The sequence below is a fragment of the Oncorhynchus gorbuscha genome, linkage group LG16 (genome assembly GCF_021184085.1).
Source record: "Oncorhynchus gorbuscha isolate QuinsamMale2020 ecotype Even-year linkage group LG16, OgorEven_v1.0, whole genome shotgun sequence".
NCBI lineage: Eukaryota > Metazoa > Chordata > Actinopteri > Salmoniformes > Salmonidae > Oncorhynchus > Oncorhynchus gorbuscha.
Genome location: NC_060188.1, coordinates 84,584,489 through 84,600,515, shown reverse-complemented (window position 1 = coordinate 84,600,515; position 16,027 = coordinate 84,584,489). Strand labels below are relative to the sequence as shown.

At 46.1% G+C, this 16,027-nt stretch overlaps 2 protein-coding genes across 2 annotated transcripts in view; both read left to right on the top strand.

Moving 5' to 3' along the window:
• The window catches only part of mrrf (mitochondrial ribosome recycling factor), a 15,416-nt gene extending 166 nt beyond the window's left edge, over positions 1-15,250 (top strand). Inside the window, exons 2-7 of the mRNA XM_046305431.1 lie at positions 4,928-5,113; positions 5,374-5,529; positions 7,754-7,872; positions 13,120-13,211; positions 14,267-14,426; positions 14,607-15,250. Of these exons, the coding sequence (XP_046161387.1) occupies positions 4,930-5,113; positions 5,374-5,529; positions 7,754-7,872; positions 13,120-13,211; positions 14,267-14,426; positions 14,607-14,684 (789 nt within the window). The 5' untranslated portion in view covers positions 4,928-4,929 and the 3' untranslated portion in view covers positions 14,685-15,250. The remainder of the gene's footprint in view (positions 1-4,927; positions 5,114-5,373; positions 5,530-7,753; positions 7,873-13,119; positions 13,212-14,266; positions 14,427-14,606) is intronic.
• Positions 9,641-12,550, top strand: LOC123999543. The gene is made up of 2 exons (XM_046305430.1): positions 9,641-11,356; positions 11,408-12,550. The coding sequence occupies exon 1, from the start codon at positions 10,179-10,181 to the stop codon at positions 11,334-11,336; it is 1,158 nt and encodes a 385-aa protein (XP_046161386.1). The 5' UTR covers positions 9,641-10,178; the 3' UTR covers positions 11,337-11,356; positions 11,408-12,550.
• Positions 15,251-16,027: the final 777 nt, after the last annotated feature.

Below are 16,027 nucleotides of genomic sequence, written 5' to 3'. Positions count from 1 at the left end.
TTACAATGTAAACATGTTCCAATCCCAAATATTCTCCTGCATCGATCCATTATTTATGTTTTAGTTCGACTGCGTACTCAACGACCTTTCTATAGCTAAATGCCACCACCGTTTAGCTAGCTAGCTTTAGTTAAATATCATCAAAGACTATGGAGGCGTTGCTATCATATTAGCTAGCTTGCTTTTGTTTAACATTGTGTAATATGCATGAGTGATATTATTGATATATAGCCAACTGAAGTAGGCCGTCATTGTAAATCAGAATTTGTTCTTCATTAACTGACTTGCCTAGTCAGATTAAGGTTAAATAATAAGGTAATCAAATAGTGCCCTTAGGCGAGTAGGACGATGGCGTGCCCTTTAATTAAAGGGAAGTATTCTGACTGCATTTATGTTCTTTGTTGTTCTGAATTTAAAGTCTTCAGTCCAGTGTAACAGGACATCAATTTTACAATCAGAATTAAACTGTTAAAACAACATACACCTGAATTATTCAGAGGTGTCATGCAATGTGGGCATGCCAGCTGGCCCCTTGCCGTTTATGAAATATCAAAGAGATACAATATCTCACTGAACACCTGTGCTACAGTTTTTCTGCTTCACTTCACGTGTAAGGACAACCATCATCCCCCCGCTATCCCTTCCACTGGACTCAGAGGCACGGCCAATGGTTATATCTATGATAAACACTGACGCTCAGTGGAGACACAAAAGAGTCATGCTTTAAAAAAAACGTTATCTTCCTGTAGCGTTACTACTAGCCGTGTTTTTCAGGGAGGCGGCCGGCTGCTGGCTTTGTGAAGGGAGTGATACAATCGCAGCCAACCTGGGTTTGTTTAGAGAATAAACCATGTGTATGGCCTCTGCCTTCTGGCCCCGATAGTATTGATAGAGTAAAGAGCTACAGACTGTACACATCACAGATGTTTCAGGTGAGGCTGTGCTGGATCCCCCTGCCTGCTTAATGTTCAGTCTCTATACACACACAAAGCAAGGTGGTATTATGACTAGAAGCCAAGCCCCTCACCCAGATGCAGGGTGTGTCCCAATTGGCACCCTATTCCTTATATAGTGCACTACTTTTAACCAGAGTCCTATGTAGGAAATGGGACACAAACATTCTGTTGAGGTGATTTACGAGGGTGACGTTGACAGTGTGTATCCACCTGCGTGATAGTGTAGTGCCCCATTTCTCTTAACGGTGTGTTCATCACACACAATGGAGGAAGTCATCCAGGGTATGATACACGGCTGGTTGTTCACACCCGTTGCCAATGAAAGGCACGGTTCAGAAAGACCCTCATGGATGAGTAGAGTTTGAGGGAGTTTTGGTGGGTGGCTGCTGGGCTCTTCTGTTCTGCACCCTGGAATGGAGATCCCCTGCCTCAGGAAAAATGTCCCTGGGGGGAAATGTTGTGAAGTGTGTTAAGGATTTGAAAGAGCCATTTTCAGAACTATATGTTTTTTTGTTGTTGTGAAAGATGGTGACTCTATGTTTGGGCTGATCTGTGACCCACTGACTAGCACCCCCCCCCCATCAGAGGGGAATAAGGCAACCTCAAAGTTACACACAAGGATACTTTATTCACACATCCCACAAGTCCAGAGAGATGACTCCAGCTGTTGTGCTGGACAGAGATGAGTTTGCTGCGCTCTCTGACTGCTTGAAGGACTGACCATGCTGATCGTCGACTTCGGCGATGTCATTTACAAAATAGCCTCCAACGCTCTACTCAGCAAATTGGATGCAGTCTATCACAGTGCCATCCGTTTTGTCACCAAAGCCCCATATACTACCCACCATTGCGACCTGTATGCTCTCGTTGGCTGGCCCTTGCTTCATACTCCTCACCAAACCCACTGGCTCCAGGTCATCTACAAGTCTCTGCTAAGTAAAGCACAGCCTTACCTCAGCTCACTGGTCACCATAGCAGCACTCACCTGTAGCATGCTCTCCAGCAGGTATTTCTCACTAGTCACCCCCAAAGCCAATTCCTCCTTTGGCTGCCTTTCTTAACAATTCTCTGCTGCCAATGACTGGAACGAACTGCAAAAATCACTGAAGCTGGAGATTCATATCTCCCTCACTAGCTTTAAGAACCAGCTGTCAGAGCAGCTCACAGATCACTGCACCTGTACATAGCCCATCTGTAAATAGCCCATCCAACTACCTCCTCCCCATACTGTATTTATTTATTTATCTTGCTCCTGTAACAGTATAATTTTAAACCGTCCCCTCGCCCATACCCGGGCGCGAACCAGGGACCTTCTGCACACAACGACAACAGTCACCCTCGAAGCATCGTTACCCATCGCTCCACAAGAGCCGCGGCCCTTGCAGAGCAAGGGGAAACACTACTTCAAAGTCTCAGAGCAAGTGACGTAACCGATTGAAACGCTATTTAGCGCACACCGCTAACTAAGCTAGCCGTTTCACATCCGTTACTCTTTTGCACCCCAGTATCTACTTGCACATTCATCTTCTACACATCAATCACTTCAATGTTAATTTCTATATTGTAATTATTTCACCGCCATGGCTTATTTATTGCCTTGGCTCCCCTTTTTTTACCTCAATTGCACACACTGTATGTATATATACTTTTTCAAATGTGTTATTGACTGTATGTTTGTTTATTCCATGTGTAACTCTGTGTTATGTCTTGAGCTGCTTTGCTTTATTCTTGGCTAGTTCACAGTTGTAAATGAGAACTTGTTCTCAACTAGCCTATCTGGTTAAATAAAGGTGAAATAAAATAAATAAATAAATAAAAAGGAGACAGGAGTTGGGGATCTGGGACCCAAGATGACTTCCTATGATTGGCTGACCCCTCTGTGTGATAAGGCCCCTGACCCCTAGCGACCAATCGATAGCTATGGCCAGAGGTGTGAAGGGCCAGTTTACTACCCATAGCTTAGCCTGCTAAGCTCCAGCGGAGGAGGAGAGCCTACTTTTGTGATGAAAAATGACGCTACGCTCCGTAGGGTCTGTCTCCGTAGGGTATAAATAGCCCTTAAGAGATTGTTGGAGTGCTGTACTTGGGGGCCGCCCCTTTTGTGATGAAAAATGACATTGCGAGCTCCGTATCCCTGGGAGGAAATTAGTAACAGATTGATTTGACTGTTTAGAGCTCTACAGTGGAGGTGTCATACCCATAAAACCTAGCGGTCAAACAGGGAAATGGTTCTAATAATTTTTCCACAATTCATTTTTTCCATAGGGAATGCTAGAAACATTTAAAATAAAGGCTGTGTTTGTGTAGACTTACCCTGGATTGACGTTTTGATAACCCTGTGAATTTCTCTCAGATGTGTTTCAATATTCAGCTCTATTTACTCTGATTTGAAAATGCTAATTAGCATTAAAGTAGACATGCAAGACTACAGTCATCAATGACCTTGGACCACAGAAGGTATTTGCACTGGTGACCCACAATGTTGGGAAGATGAAGGCTGCTTGGTCTAAAGTGGAGGAGTTCTACCCTCACATCACACCCATTGGTTGTGCTGCTCATGCATTGAATCTGCTCCTCAAGGATGTCATGGCACTGAACAATGGATACACTCTACAAGAGAGCCAAGGAAATGGTTATGTATGTGAAGGGTCATCAAGTTATAGTAGCGATCTACCTCGCCAAGCAAAGTGAGAAGAATAAGAGAACCACATTGAAGCTGCCCAGCAACACCCGTTGGGGTGGTGTTGTCATCATGTTTGACAGTCTCCTGGAGGGGAAGGAGTCTCCAAGAAATGGCCATATCACAGTCTGCCGATATGGACAGCCCCATCGAGGATGGGAGATGCAATATGGCAGTCATGCCAACATATCTCATCAGCCACCTTGTGGAAGGGACTTTGTCGATCTGAGGCTCTTTCCCCTGTTGCCTCCATCATCCTCCAAATCCCTCCAACATCAGCAGCCTTAAAGCGAAACTGGTCCTTGTTTGGGAACACACACACCAAAGCACGTAACAGGCTGACCAATCCAAGAGTTAAAAAATTGGTGGCCATCCAGGCAAATTTGAGGCTTTTTGAGCCTTACAACGAGCCATCCTCAAGGTTGGAAAGTGACAGTGAAGATGAGACCTCAGTCTGATGTCCAAGAGGTGAACATTGAGGTCCAGGGAGAAGACATGGAAGCCTGAGAGGAAGACTTTCATTTCTGATGTTGAAAACATTTTTGGGAGATGTGAGGGATCATTCCATATTCCCTTTTAGTTCAGTGAAATCATCCCATGTTTATTTGACCTTTTATATTTAACTAGGCAAGTCTGTTAAGAACAATTTTTATTTTCAATGACTGCCTAGGAACAGTGGGTTAACTACCTTGTTCAGGGGCAGAACGACAGATTTTTACCTTGTCAGCTCGGGGATTCAATCCTGCAACCTTTCGGTTACTAGTCCAACGCTCTACCTGCCGTCCCATGTGAAGAGTCAACTCATTTAATTAAAGTTCAGTTTGTTACTACATTTTTATTTCTATTGGAATGATTTAATAATTTGGGATTGTCTACTTATAAGGTAAAATGTTTATGTTTCTGTCTCCATGTGATATGGTAAATTTAGCCAATGCAAGAAACATCTACATTTTAAATGGTATTAATATTAATTTGCATATATTTCCGTTAATTCCCACAGACAGTTTCCACCTCTGAATATTCCCCAAAATGTGCAACCCTAGTTATGACTCATACTGTTGTAATTGAAGCAGTAGCATACAGTATGTAGATAGACAGACACCTTCTGGTAAGTATTACAGATGCTACTACTGGGCATGCGTGATACAGTACTGATGAAAAGAGAATTGTAACCAGATCTACAAACTGATATATGATCACTTCAGAGCTTTAGTGTTTTGTCATCACAGTAATCATGTCTTGTCCATTCATCTTCGATGTTTCTTTATTTCTCCTTGTCACTGTTTGACAGCTATGACACTGAGTCTGCTGGGCCTAATGCGGCCGGCTTTGTGCCGATCCCTCGTCCCCATGGTGAGGTCTCCTCAGCTGGTAGTCATCTCCAGGGTCCAACTGCCGCTCCCAAATATCTTTCATCGACACATGGTTCCCTCTGCTGCCTCCTGCGTACGCTTCTACGCCACCAAGAAGAGTAAAGGTGAGTGGAGGGCCGCTTGCCTCAGTAGCTTTTTATTTTAGCTGAAGGATTAAGCTAGTAGTGTTACCATCAAAGGAAATATAGTGGTAGGGATCAAGACCTACTGAAGTGGTCAGAACATTCAGGAGGTTGAAAACCCCACTTCACTGTGTCTTGCTTTTATTTGTAATAACAGTGATAGACAAGACTACCAGCCCTCCCCTCCATCCTCTCCTTTTGAAGTCTTTCTGAAAACTGCCTGCTTTTATTTCTTCCCTCAGCTAAGGCAGCAAAGGGCCAGGCTTCCAAAGTGAACATCAACTCCTCGCTGGTGGAGGACATAATCAGTCTGGAGGAAACGAAGGAGGATATGGCCGCCGTCCTCACCACCCTGAAGGACGACTTCAGCCGCAACCTGAGCATCAGAACCTCTCCAGGTGCGTAGGGGCCGTGGACTGTAAGGTAGGGGCTATTTCCATGGAGAGGATAGTCTCTCATGACCGACTGTTGATTATCTGGCCAGTGCACTCGGTTCTAGGTGCTGAGATTATGTAGAGGAAACCTTTCGGTTCTGTCAGTAGAGGAAACCTTTCGGTTCTGTCAGTAGAGGAAACCTTTCGGTTCTGTCAGTAGAGGAAACCTTTCGGTTCTGTCAGTACCACTGTCTGATGTTTCAATGCGGGATGCAAAGCTCTGAAGGCCTGACGTTATGTGTTGCCCTTCTTTGTAAGCTTTAAGACCAAAGTCAACTGATGGTTTTCACTATTGATTGTTGGTTAAAAGATGAGGAAAAAGTGCATCTCCATCTGTTTACTTTCTCCCTGACAAATGGCCTGAGGGGGGGGGAGAGTGATCCCTGCCCTTTACCTTGACCCCTGTTTCCTGAACTACATCCAGTTCAAAGCCTCCCCCTCTCCCCTCGTGGCAGACCAACCCTGAGAGGGGAGCTGAAGGGAGGGCCCCAGGGGGAGGAAGCTGTAATACCAGGATTTATACACAGATTAAATACCCCTCCCCTCTTCCTTCCTCCCTCACCTTCTCCATCCCTCTCTCCTTACATTCTCCTTCTATTCCTCATCCTTACCCTCTTCCCCCCTCCTCCCCCTATTTGCCCCTCTGTCCAGATGCACAGTAATCTGTGGAAGCAGCAGGATTTAGAGCTGACAGAAATTCTGACTGGAAAGATTCTGGAATGGGGGGATTCATGACATCATTTTGTGTGTGTTCGATAGTCTCATCTGGGCCTCATTATGTGGTGTGTTTTGTTGTAAGTAAAGTCAGCTTAGCTGAAGGAAGGGCTGTTGTATAGGACATGTTAATATGGTGAACCAGGCATCAGGGTACTCACAGCCAGCGTGGAGGTACTACAGCCTGTTACTCTCAGTTCCTCTGCTAGAAGACTAACCTCTCTTGTCCATGGGAACGTTGGACTAACGTCAGGCTATCCAGTCCTCCCTGAACAGCTCGGTGTATACTGCCTCAGATGAATATACTGAGCATTTTGTCAACCCATATATGTATCAGGTCTGGATGCCAGACATCCTCAACCCACACACACATATTTACAATCCCAGTCTGTCTCCCAGAGATGGGTCAGAGCATTAGCTTCCATAGTTCAAAACAACCAGTTAATGTCATCCTCGTGATCATAAGGTACCCCAGGCTAGAGCTCATGATCCCAGGGCACCCACCAACTAAACATCGCCAGTGTAAAGTCACACAGGATCCACCTGGAAGTCTGCTGTCTGATGGGACTTTATCACGAGGAACCCCGGGTCGGGTCGAGAACTAGAGAGGGGAAAGGGGAGGTAGCTCTTACCTGAATATGTCCTGTAAGAATACATTTTTGTATTCTGTTGCAAAATGTTTTTCTACAGTGTGCCCTACTGAACAAAACCCCATGGTAAATGTGTGTTTTTTTTTAGAAGGCCTGTATTGTTGACTAGTAGTCTACCTTCGGCCATGTTGGGTCAACTGCCTGTGGCCTGACCAGGAAGAGTCTATTTAGCTAATGGCTTTCCAGTCGATCCTCATCCCTCCTCATGCCGTTTAGGAAATGCCTGTGTGCCCTCTGGAAGCGCTAGCAGATGTGCAGGCAGCCAGGTCGTCTCTGGTCGACCAGCTGGCTCCAGCAGTTAGCCTGGGGACGAGGTTAGGGCTCGAGTAACGCAGGCTAAAAAAGGTAGATTACTCTATTGTCCACCCCACCCTCCACACTTCTCCACTAGCGAGGGATAGAGTTGGTGATGTAAGCCAGAGGACGGCGAGGGAGGAAACGGCAGCGTCTGAGGTAAGCCAGATGAGATGAGAAGAGGAGACCCATGTTGAAGCTTTGGTTCTGCAGTTTGCACTGTTAGGGGGTGACCGAGAGAGGAGATGGAGGGTTGGGGGGTACCTCCTGCACCCCAGCTGAAACCAAACCTGCATCCCACTCTCTGCCAACAGTCTGAGGCTTTATAGTGATCATACAACGGTTTAGTTGTCTTGGTCATGTCTTGTTTTATGCTGGGACTCAAGAATTACATTTATTGTTTTTATATTCTGTTCATAAAGCATCTCAGAGGAGTAACATGACATGGACAGTAGGGACCTGATCCTAGATCGGCACTCCTACTCTGACCTGGTGTATGAATACGGGCCCTGGTCCTTTTGGGTTTTCAGGAGCTCTGGATCACATCATGGTGTCCACGGCAGACGGCAAGTTCCCACTGAACCAGCTGGGTCAGATCTCCGTGAAGTCCCCTCAGCTCATCGTGGTCAACATGACTGGTTTCCCAGAGGTGAGCTCACAAATGCACAGTACAGACACACACTGTATGAAGCACACTCTGGGCTGATGGCAACACATTTTGAAATTGGCATGTCATTTTAGAAGCCTGGACTGAAATCTCCTACTCTTGTCTCATCCAGTGCATGGAAGGTTGAGCAGTGTTAAGTGTCGACACACAACCTCCATCGATCTCTCTCGTTCTCTCTTACTCCTTTCTCCTCTGAAACTTGAGTCGGTTAGTGATCGATGGTTCAGGGAAGCTCTTTGTTCTGTGATAAGATTGAAACAAATGCCAAGACTCTGTGGTCAGCTGTCATCAGCAGGAAGTGACCGCGCTTTGCCCTCTGGGAAGGAGGAGAGCTAACTGCTCCAATAGATTCTCTCTTTCTCACAGACACACTGAAAGGGAACAACTCTTTCCCTCTCCTCCCTGGGTTTCTCCTTCCCCTGGTCTTTTCTCCCTCCAGCATCCTATGTTGTTAATGAGGGTTGTCCCTGTCTAATTCTGGGATCGGTTTTAAAGGGAGGTTGATGCTCTTTGGCCTTGGCTCAAATCCATTTAGTACTGCAGAGTACTACATGAGCAGCTGAACCTGGAACGTAGTACTCTTGTCACCGTAGGTGTACTAATACATTATTCATGAGAGATCACAGCTTTTAGATTTGTTTTTGTGAATACTCATACGGATAAACTCATGCGGATAAGCATATTGTCATTATCAGAGAGACCCCCCGACACAAACTACTGCAGCATAGATGCTGGAGGCTGACGGGAAGGGTTGGGAGACACTGTGGCCCCGTCCGACGTTACCCCCGGATGGGGCCAAACAGGCAGGATATAACCCCACCCACTTTGCCAAAGCACAGCCCCCACACCACTAGAGGGATATCTTCAACCACCAACTTACCATCCTAAGACGAGGCAGAAGATCTCCCCCTTGGCATGAACAAAGGGTGTGAACGGCAGGACCAAATTGGTAAGATGGGTAGGAGCAGGCCCATGTAATGCTTTGTAGTTTAGCATTAAAACCTTGAAATCAGCCCTGGCCTTAACAAGCCAGTGTAGAGAGGCTCGCACTGGAGTAATATGATCACATTTTTGGTTCTAGTCAGGATTCTAGCAGCCATGTTTAGCACTAACTGGAGTTTATTTAGTGCTTTATCCGGGTAGCCGGAAAGTAGAGCATTGCAGTAGTCTAACCTAGAAGTGACAAAAGCACTCCCATTACCTAATAGTCTTAACAGCCCTGCTAAGGCAACACAGGGGTGACTGCACAGCACCCAGAGCAAATAGGATTATAATTATTCACATCAATTACCCATGATCCTAACGAGAGGCCATTGTTTTCCAGCCATTCAGTACTGCAGTTCAGTGTTACTGCAAACCCCCAGTGGCTGTTGTGCAGTGGTGATGGCAGCATGAATTAAACCTCTTGGATCTGAAGGAACAAAGGGATGTAAAAGGTCTGTGTGGGATCCTCAACATCATTAACCAGCTGTTTACTTTGGCTGTGTTTATTCCTCTCGTTTGGACTGTGGCTTTGAACTGGCTGTGTTTATTCCTCTCGTTTGGACTGTGGCTTTGAACTGGCTGTGTTTATTCCTCTCGTTTGGACTGTGGCTTTGAACTGGCTGTGTTTATTCCTCTCGTTTGGACTGTGGCTTTGAACTGGCTGTGTTTATTCCTCTCGTTTGGACTGTGGCTTTGAACTGGCTGTGTTTATTCCTCTCGTTTGGACTGTGGCTTTGAACTCTCGTTGGACTGTGGCTTTGACTGTGGCTTTGAACTGGCTGTGTTTATTCCTCTCGTTTGGACTGTGGCTTTGAACTGGCTGTGTTTATTCCTCTCGTTTGGACTGTGGCTTTGAACTGGCTGTGTTTATTCCTCTCGTTTGGACTGTGGCTTTGAACTGGCTGTGTTTATTCACAAACCTCAGTGTAATTCCACAATTGAACATATTAACCAGAACATGCCTGGTGTTTACAGAGCTGGCCAGAACAGAGCACAGCATTCCCCCACTTTTCCCTAATGGCTAGAGCTGTAGGAAGTAATGATGAATTCAGTACTGAGAACAATCAAACATAGGTATGGGATGGCTCTCTGGAGTAACTAGAGAATAGGAGAGAACCAGAGAATGGGAGAAGCTGTTTATTTAATTATTCATTTTTAACCCCCTTTTTCTCCCCAATTTCGTGATTACAATCTTGTCCCATCACTGCAACTCCCCAACGGGCTCTGGAGAGGACTGCGGAACATGACCCGCCTAGCCGCGCTTCTTAACACCCGACCACTTTACCTGGAAGCCAGCTGCACCAATGTGTCGGAGGAAACACCGTTCAACACTCTCCCTCGGACACCTCTCCTTCCTCTCTTCCCTGTTTCTGACGCTCTCCCTCGGGCGCCTCTCCTTCCTGTCTTCCCTGTTTCTGACGCTCCCCCTCGGGCACCTCTCCTTCCTGTCTTCCCTGTTTCTGACGCTCTCCCTCGGGCACCTCTCCTTCCTGTCTTCCCTGTTTCTGACGCTCTCCCTCGGGCACCTCTCCTTCCTGTCTTCCCTGTTTCTGACGCTCTCCCTCGGGCACCTCTCCTTCCTGTCTTCCCTGTTTCTGACGCTCTCCCTCGGGCACCTCTCCTTCCTGTCTTCCCTGTTTCTGACGCTCTCCCTCGGGCGCCTCTCCTTCCTGTCTTCCCTGTTTCTGACGCTCCCCCTCGGGCGCCTCTCCTTCCTGTCTTCCCTGTTTCTGACGCTCTCCCTCGGGCACCTCTCCTTCCTGTCTTCCCTGTTTCTGACGCTCCCCCTCGGGCACCTCTCCTTCCTGTCTTCCCTGTTTCTGACGCTCTCCCTCGGGCGCCTCTCCTTCCTGTCTTCCCTGTTTCTGACGCTCCCCCTCGGGCGCCTCTCCTTCCTGTCTTCCCTGTTTCTGACGCTCTCCCTCGGGCGCCTCTCCTTCCTGTCTTCCCTGTTTCTGACGCTCTCCCTCGGGCGCCTCTCCTTCCTGTCTTCCCTGTTTCTGACGCTCTCCCTCGGGCACCTCTCCTTCCTGTCTTCCCTGTTTCTGACGCTCCCCCTCGGGCACCTCTCCTTCCTGTCTTCCCTGTTTCTGACGCTCTCCCTCGGGCACCTCTCCTTCCTCTCTTCCCTGTTTCTGACGCTCTCCCTCGGGCACCTCTCCTTCCTGTCTTCCCTGTTTCTGACGCTCCCCCTCGGGCACCTCTCCTTCCTGTCTTCCCTGTTTCTGATGCTCTCCCTTGGGCACCTCTCCTTCCTGTCTTCCCTGTTTCTGACGCTCTCCCTCGGGCACCTCTCCTTTCTGTCTTCCCTGTTTCTGACGCTCCCCCTCGGGCACCTCTTCTTTCTGTCTTCCCTGTTTCTGACGCTCTCCCTTGGGCACCTCTCCCACCACCACAGACAAATCATATATCCAGATTACAGCCTTTTCATTAATTGTCTATTGGAGTTCAACCACCGTTAGTTCTAACATACATCTCCTAGATAATGACTCTGTTGTCTACCAGACCGTTAGTTCTAACATACATCTCCTAGATAATGACTCTGTTGTCTACCAGACTGTTAGTTCTAACATACATCTCCTAGATAATGACTCTGTTGTCTACCAGACCGTTAGTTCTAACATACATCTCCTAGATAATGACTCTGTTGTCTACCAGACCATTAGTTCTAACATACATCTCCTAGATAATGACTCTGTTGTCTACCAGACCATTAGTTCTAACATACATCTCCTAGATAATGACTCTGTTGTCTATCAGACCGTTAGTTCTAACTTACATCTCCTAGATAATGACTGTTGTCTACCAGACCGTTAGTTCTAACATACATCTCCTAGATAATGACTCTGTTGTCTACCAGACCGTTAGTTCTAACATACATCTCCTAGATAATGACTCTGTTGTCTACCAGACCGTTAGTTCTAACCTACATCTCCTAGATAATGACTCTGTTGTCTACCAGACTGTTAGTTCTAACTTACATCTCCTAGATAATGACTCTGTTGTCTACCAGACCGTTAGTTCTAACTTACATCTCCTAGATAATGACTCTGTTGTCTACCAGACTGTTAGTTCTAACTTACATCTCCTAGATAATGACTCTGTTGTCTACCAGACCGTTAGTTCTAACATACATCTCCTAGATAATGACTGTTGTCTACCAGACCGTTAGTTCTAACTTACATCTCCTAGATAATGACTCTGTTGTCTACCAGACTGTTAGTTCTAACATACATCTCCTAGATAATGACTGTTGTCTACCAGACCGTTAGTTCTAACTTACATCTCCTAGATAATGACTCTGTTGTCTACCAGACCGTTAGTTCTAACTTACATCTCCTAGATAATGACTCTGTTGTCTACCAGACCGTTAGTTCTAACTTACATCTCCTAGATAATGACTGTTGTCTACCAGACCGTTAGTTCTAACATACATCTCCTAGATAATGACTCTGTTGTCTACCAGACCGTTAGTTCTAACATACATCTCCTAGATAATGACTCTGTTGTCTACCAGACCGTTAGTTCTAACCTACATCTCCTAGATAATGACTCTGTTGTCTACCAGACTGTTAGTTCTAACTTACATCTCCTAGATAATGACTCTGTTGTCTACCAGACCGTTAGTTCTAACTTACATCTCCTAGATAATGACTCTGTTGTCTACCAGACTGTTAGTTCTAGATAATGACTCTGTTGTCTACCAGACTGTTAGTTCTAACATACATCTCCTAGATAATGACTGTTGTCTACCAGACCGTTAGTTCTAACTTACATCTCCTAGATAATGACTCTGTTGTCTACCAGACCGTTAGTTCTAACTTACATCTCCTAGATAATGACTCTGTTGTCTACCAGACCGTTAGTTCTAACTTACATCTCCTAGATAATGACTGTTGTCTACCAGACTGTTGTGCTGTATAGAATATATTCTATAGTGGAAAGAAACTACTCAGAATCTCCTTTTCCAATGTATAGTGAGTACCAGGCCAGACCCCCCTGTTCCCGGGAGACCCCGCTCTGACAGCATCCCGCAGCACTTCCACAATGCATGTGCTCCCCCCACACACACACACCCTAGCCCCCCCAACCCCCTCTACCAGAGATTCTACACAGTTCAGCCAGCTCGCCATGGATCAAAGCCAGCATGACCAAGGACCGCCTGTGTCTGCAGTGAGAGTACTCCTGCTCCAGTCCCAGCTGGCAGTCATTAGGTTCAGGTCGAATGTGTGTTTGTGTCCTCAGGCCGTGGCTGCTGCCACCCGCGCCCTACGAGAGAGCAGCATGAAACTCAACCCTGAGGTGGATGGAACCATAATCAGGGTGGCCATTCCCAAGTGAGTCAAACAGTGTTCTGGCCCAGCCTGGCTCTACTCTCGCTCTCTTTTTCCTCTCAATTTCATCACTCTCTCTGTTTTACCATTTCTCTCCATGTCTTTATATTTTATCCTCCTACTTTTTCTCTTTCCAGTAATGAATTATCTTGTCAGTCCCTTCCCTGACCATCTGTCTCCTTGTAAAGAAATGCATGGATCTGTCTGTGGTTTCCAGGAGTGTCTGACACATTTATCTGACTGTCATCCAACTGGAACAGTTCTACAACACCAACCTTGGTCAGAAGTCTTCAGTTCTCTGACCAATTCTGCTCCCTGCCAAATCAAATAGCTTGATGTGCAGCCGTCACTCGCTTAACCACAAAAACATGTGGCTACGTCACAAATGGCACACTACTCCCTATGTAGTGCACTGCTTTTGACCCTGTAGTGAATACATTAGGATGCAGGCTGTGTGATTAATAAGTACGCTCAGCAGCAGGTGCTTGTCTGGCAGCGCAGGATAGGGGGACGGACAGACGGACGGACGCCTTCTTCCTCTGCAATCAGTCTCAGCACGCAACAACATTTGCATTTCCAAAGAGAGCGAGCGTCTTGATTGGCCCAGAATCAGTGATTACACATTATTGTTTGCAGTAAATAGACACCACTCTTGGATTGTTTGCAAATAGTCCAAAGCAAAAATACCAATTACAGAAAATAAAGTGTTAGCTGTTACACCAGCAAGACAAAGTTGTTGACTGTTCTGTGACCATAATACATTTTTTTTTTTGTGGCACAGAGAGCCAGTCAATTTAGCCAGGTATTGTTTTAAGGAATTTAATGCTTTGGGCATTAATATTATTTGTGCCTACTTTCTCCCATAGAGAGAATATTAAACAGTGTGTTTGTGCGTGTGTGTATTCATGCTTTGTGTGTGTGTGTGTTCATGCTTTGTGTGTGTGTTCATGCTGTGTGTGTGTGTGTTCATGCTTTGTGTGCGTGTGTATTCATGCTTTGTGCGTGCGACTGTGTGTGTTTTATCGCTCGTAACACTGTGTGCTAATGTGTCCATGCAGGGTGACGCGGGAACACAGGGAGAACCTGGCTAAGCTAGCTAAGCAGTTCGGTAACAAGGCCAAGGAGTCTCTGAGGAGGGTGAGGTCCAACGCTATCACTCAGGTGAAGAAGGCCAAGGACACCGTCTCCGAGGACACCATCCGATTGGTGGAGAAACAGGTACTGAGGTACCTCAACCTGTCCTATCGGAGGACAGAAATACAATGGTTATAATAGTCAGAAGGCTACAAACATTCAGATGAATCCTTACTGTTTTTTGTGGCACCCCGTATCGTTTTACAGTATTTCTATAATAGTAATAGTTGTCTAATAAGAATGTGTCTGTTCTCCACCTCTCAGGTTGGGCAGATGGCAGACAGCTTTGCAGCAGATGTAGACAAGCAGTTGACTACCAAGACGAAAGAGCTGTTGGGGTGATGACGACTAACAGCACCACACCTTTATTTTTGATACTGTCACATTTGCAACGGTTCCTCCTGCATATATGACTGGACACTAGTTGGAGGTTTGTTTGGCGCTCCTTGGGGGCTTGTTTGTGTGTTCCAGAAGTTGGCATCGCACAACAGCGGCTGCTGGGTTCCTCACTCACTCTCGTCTTCAAACAAACACAGAGGGGAGAAATGGGACTTTTAATGGCTTCTGGGATCCTCCTAATCAAACTGATGCTACAGAGAGCTGTGTTTATGTAGGAAGCACCTCTGAGACAGAGACTATCTCCCAGAGGACAGGAAGAAGAGATATGTACGTGGTGCCAGCATTTGTTTCAGATTCACCCTTAAAGGGATAGTTCAGCCATTTTACACGTGACATTTGTGCTTCCTTCCACTTGGAAGCAGCTTCTCGACATAGTGACTGCAACCCTTGTAGCGCCACTCCAAACTCACTGATTGGTTCTGTCAGTTTGTCCAGGATGAATCCTACAGCTACCAATGACAACACAATAAAGTGGCTACTACCATTCTGTATGGGTGCCATTAACTGAACCACTGCTTTGTACGTCATCTCTGTTCTGTTGTTTCTTCTTTACCTTTGATGTGAGTTAGATGTTAGATTAGTGAGTGGTAATGGTCTACTCTATTCCTCTGTACTAAATTATAATGTATCACACCATTCATCTATTAGGCAGGGTCTTAATATGGTGGTTTGCGTGGCCCTACCCTGAGATGTTACACACACACACACACACACACACACACACACACACACAGATGGTCATTGGATAAACAACAGTTTAGAGGAGTGCACAGATGAGGGACCTGGCAGTGTTTCTTGTGAGTCTGGGTCCATATGTCAGTAATTTGGGGGCATTGTGTACCTTGGCCCAGAACATGATCGATGGAGGAGTGAAAGACTCAAGTCCCTGGCCTCGAACGCAGCTCTGGAAATTGCTTTCAGCTGAATACTTTAATTTCATTTGACATTTATCAACTGAATTTCTGGTCCTCCGCTCGCAGCCTCGCTCTGTTTTACTACTGCTGCCATGGAATAGAGGGACGGTGAGGAGAGAGGAAATTGATTTTCTTGTACATTTTTACCAGCGGCACAAGTCTAATTGGCTCAGTAAACTTTTGAATTGACAGTGTTCGTGCACTCCCTTTGGACACCAACATTGGCTGGGAGGTTAAAGTAAGGAGACTTACTGTAACGACCTGGCTGTAGTCCCTGATGTTACACATTATTTCAGTTGAACAAGGAACTGTAAGTATCTCGCAGGGGCCTTGTCCTTGTATTTTACATGCAGATTTTGCATTTTTGAATTA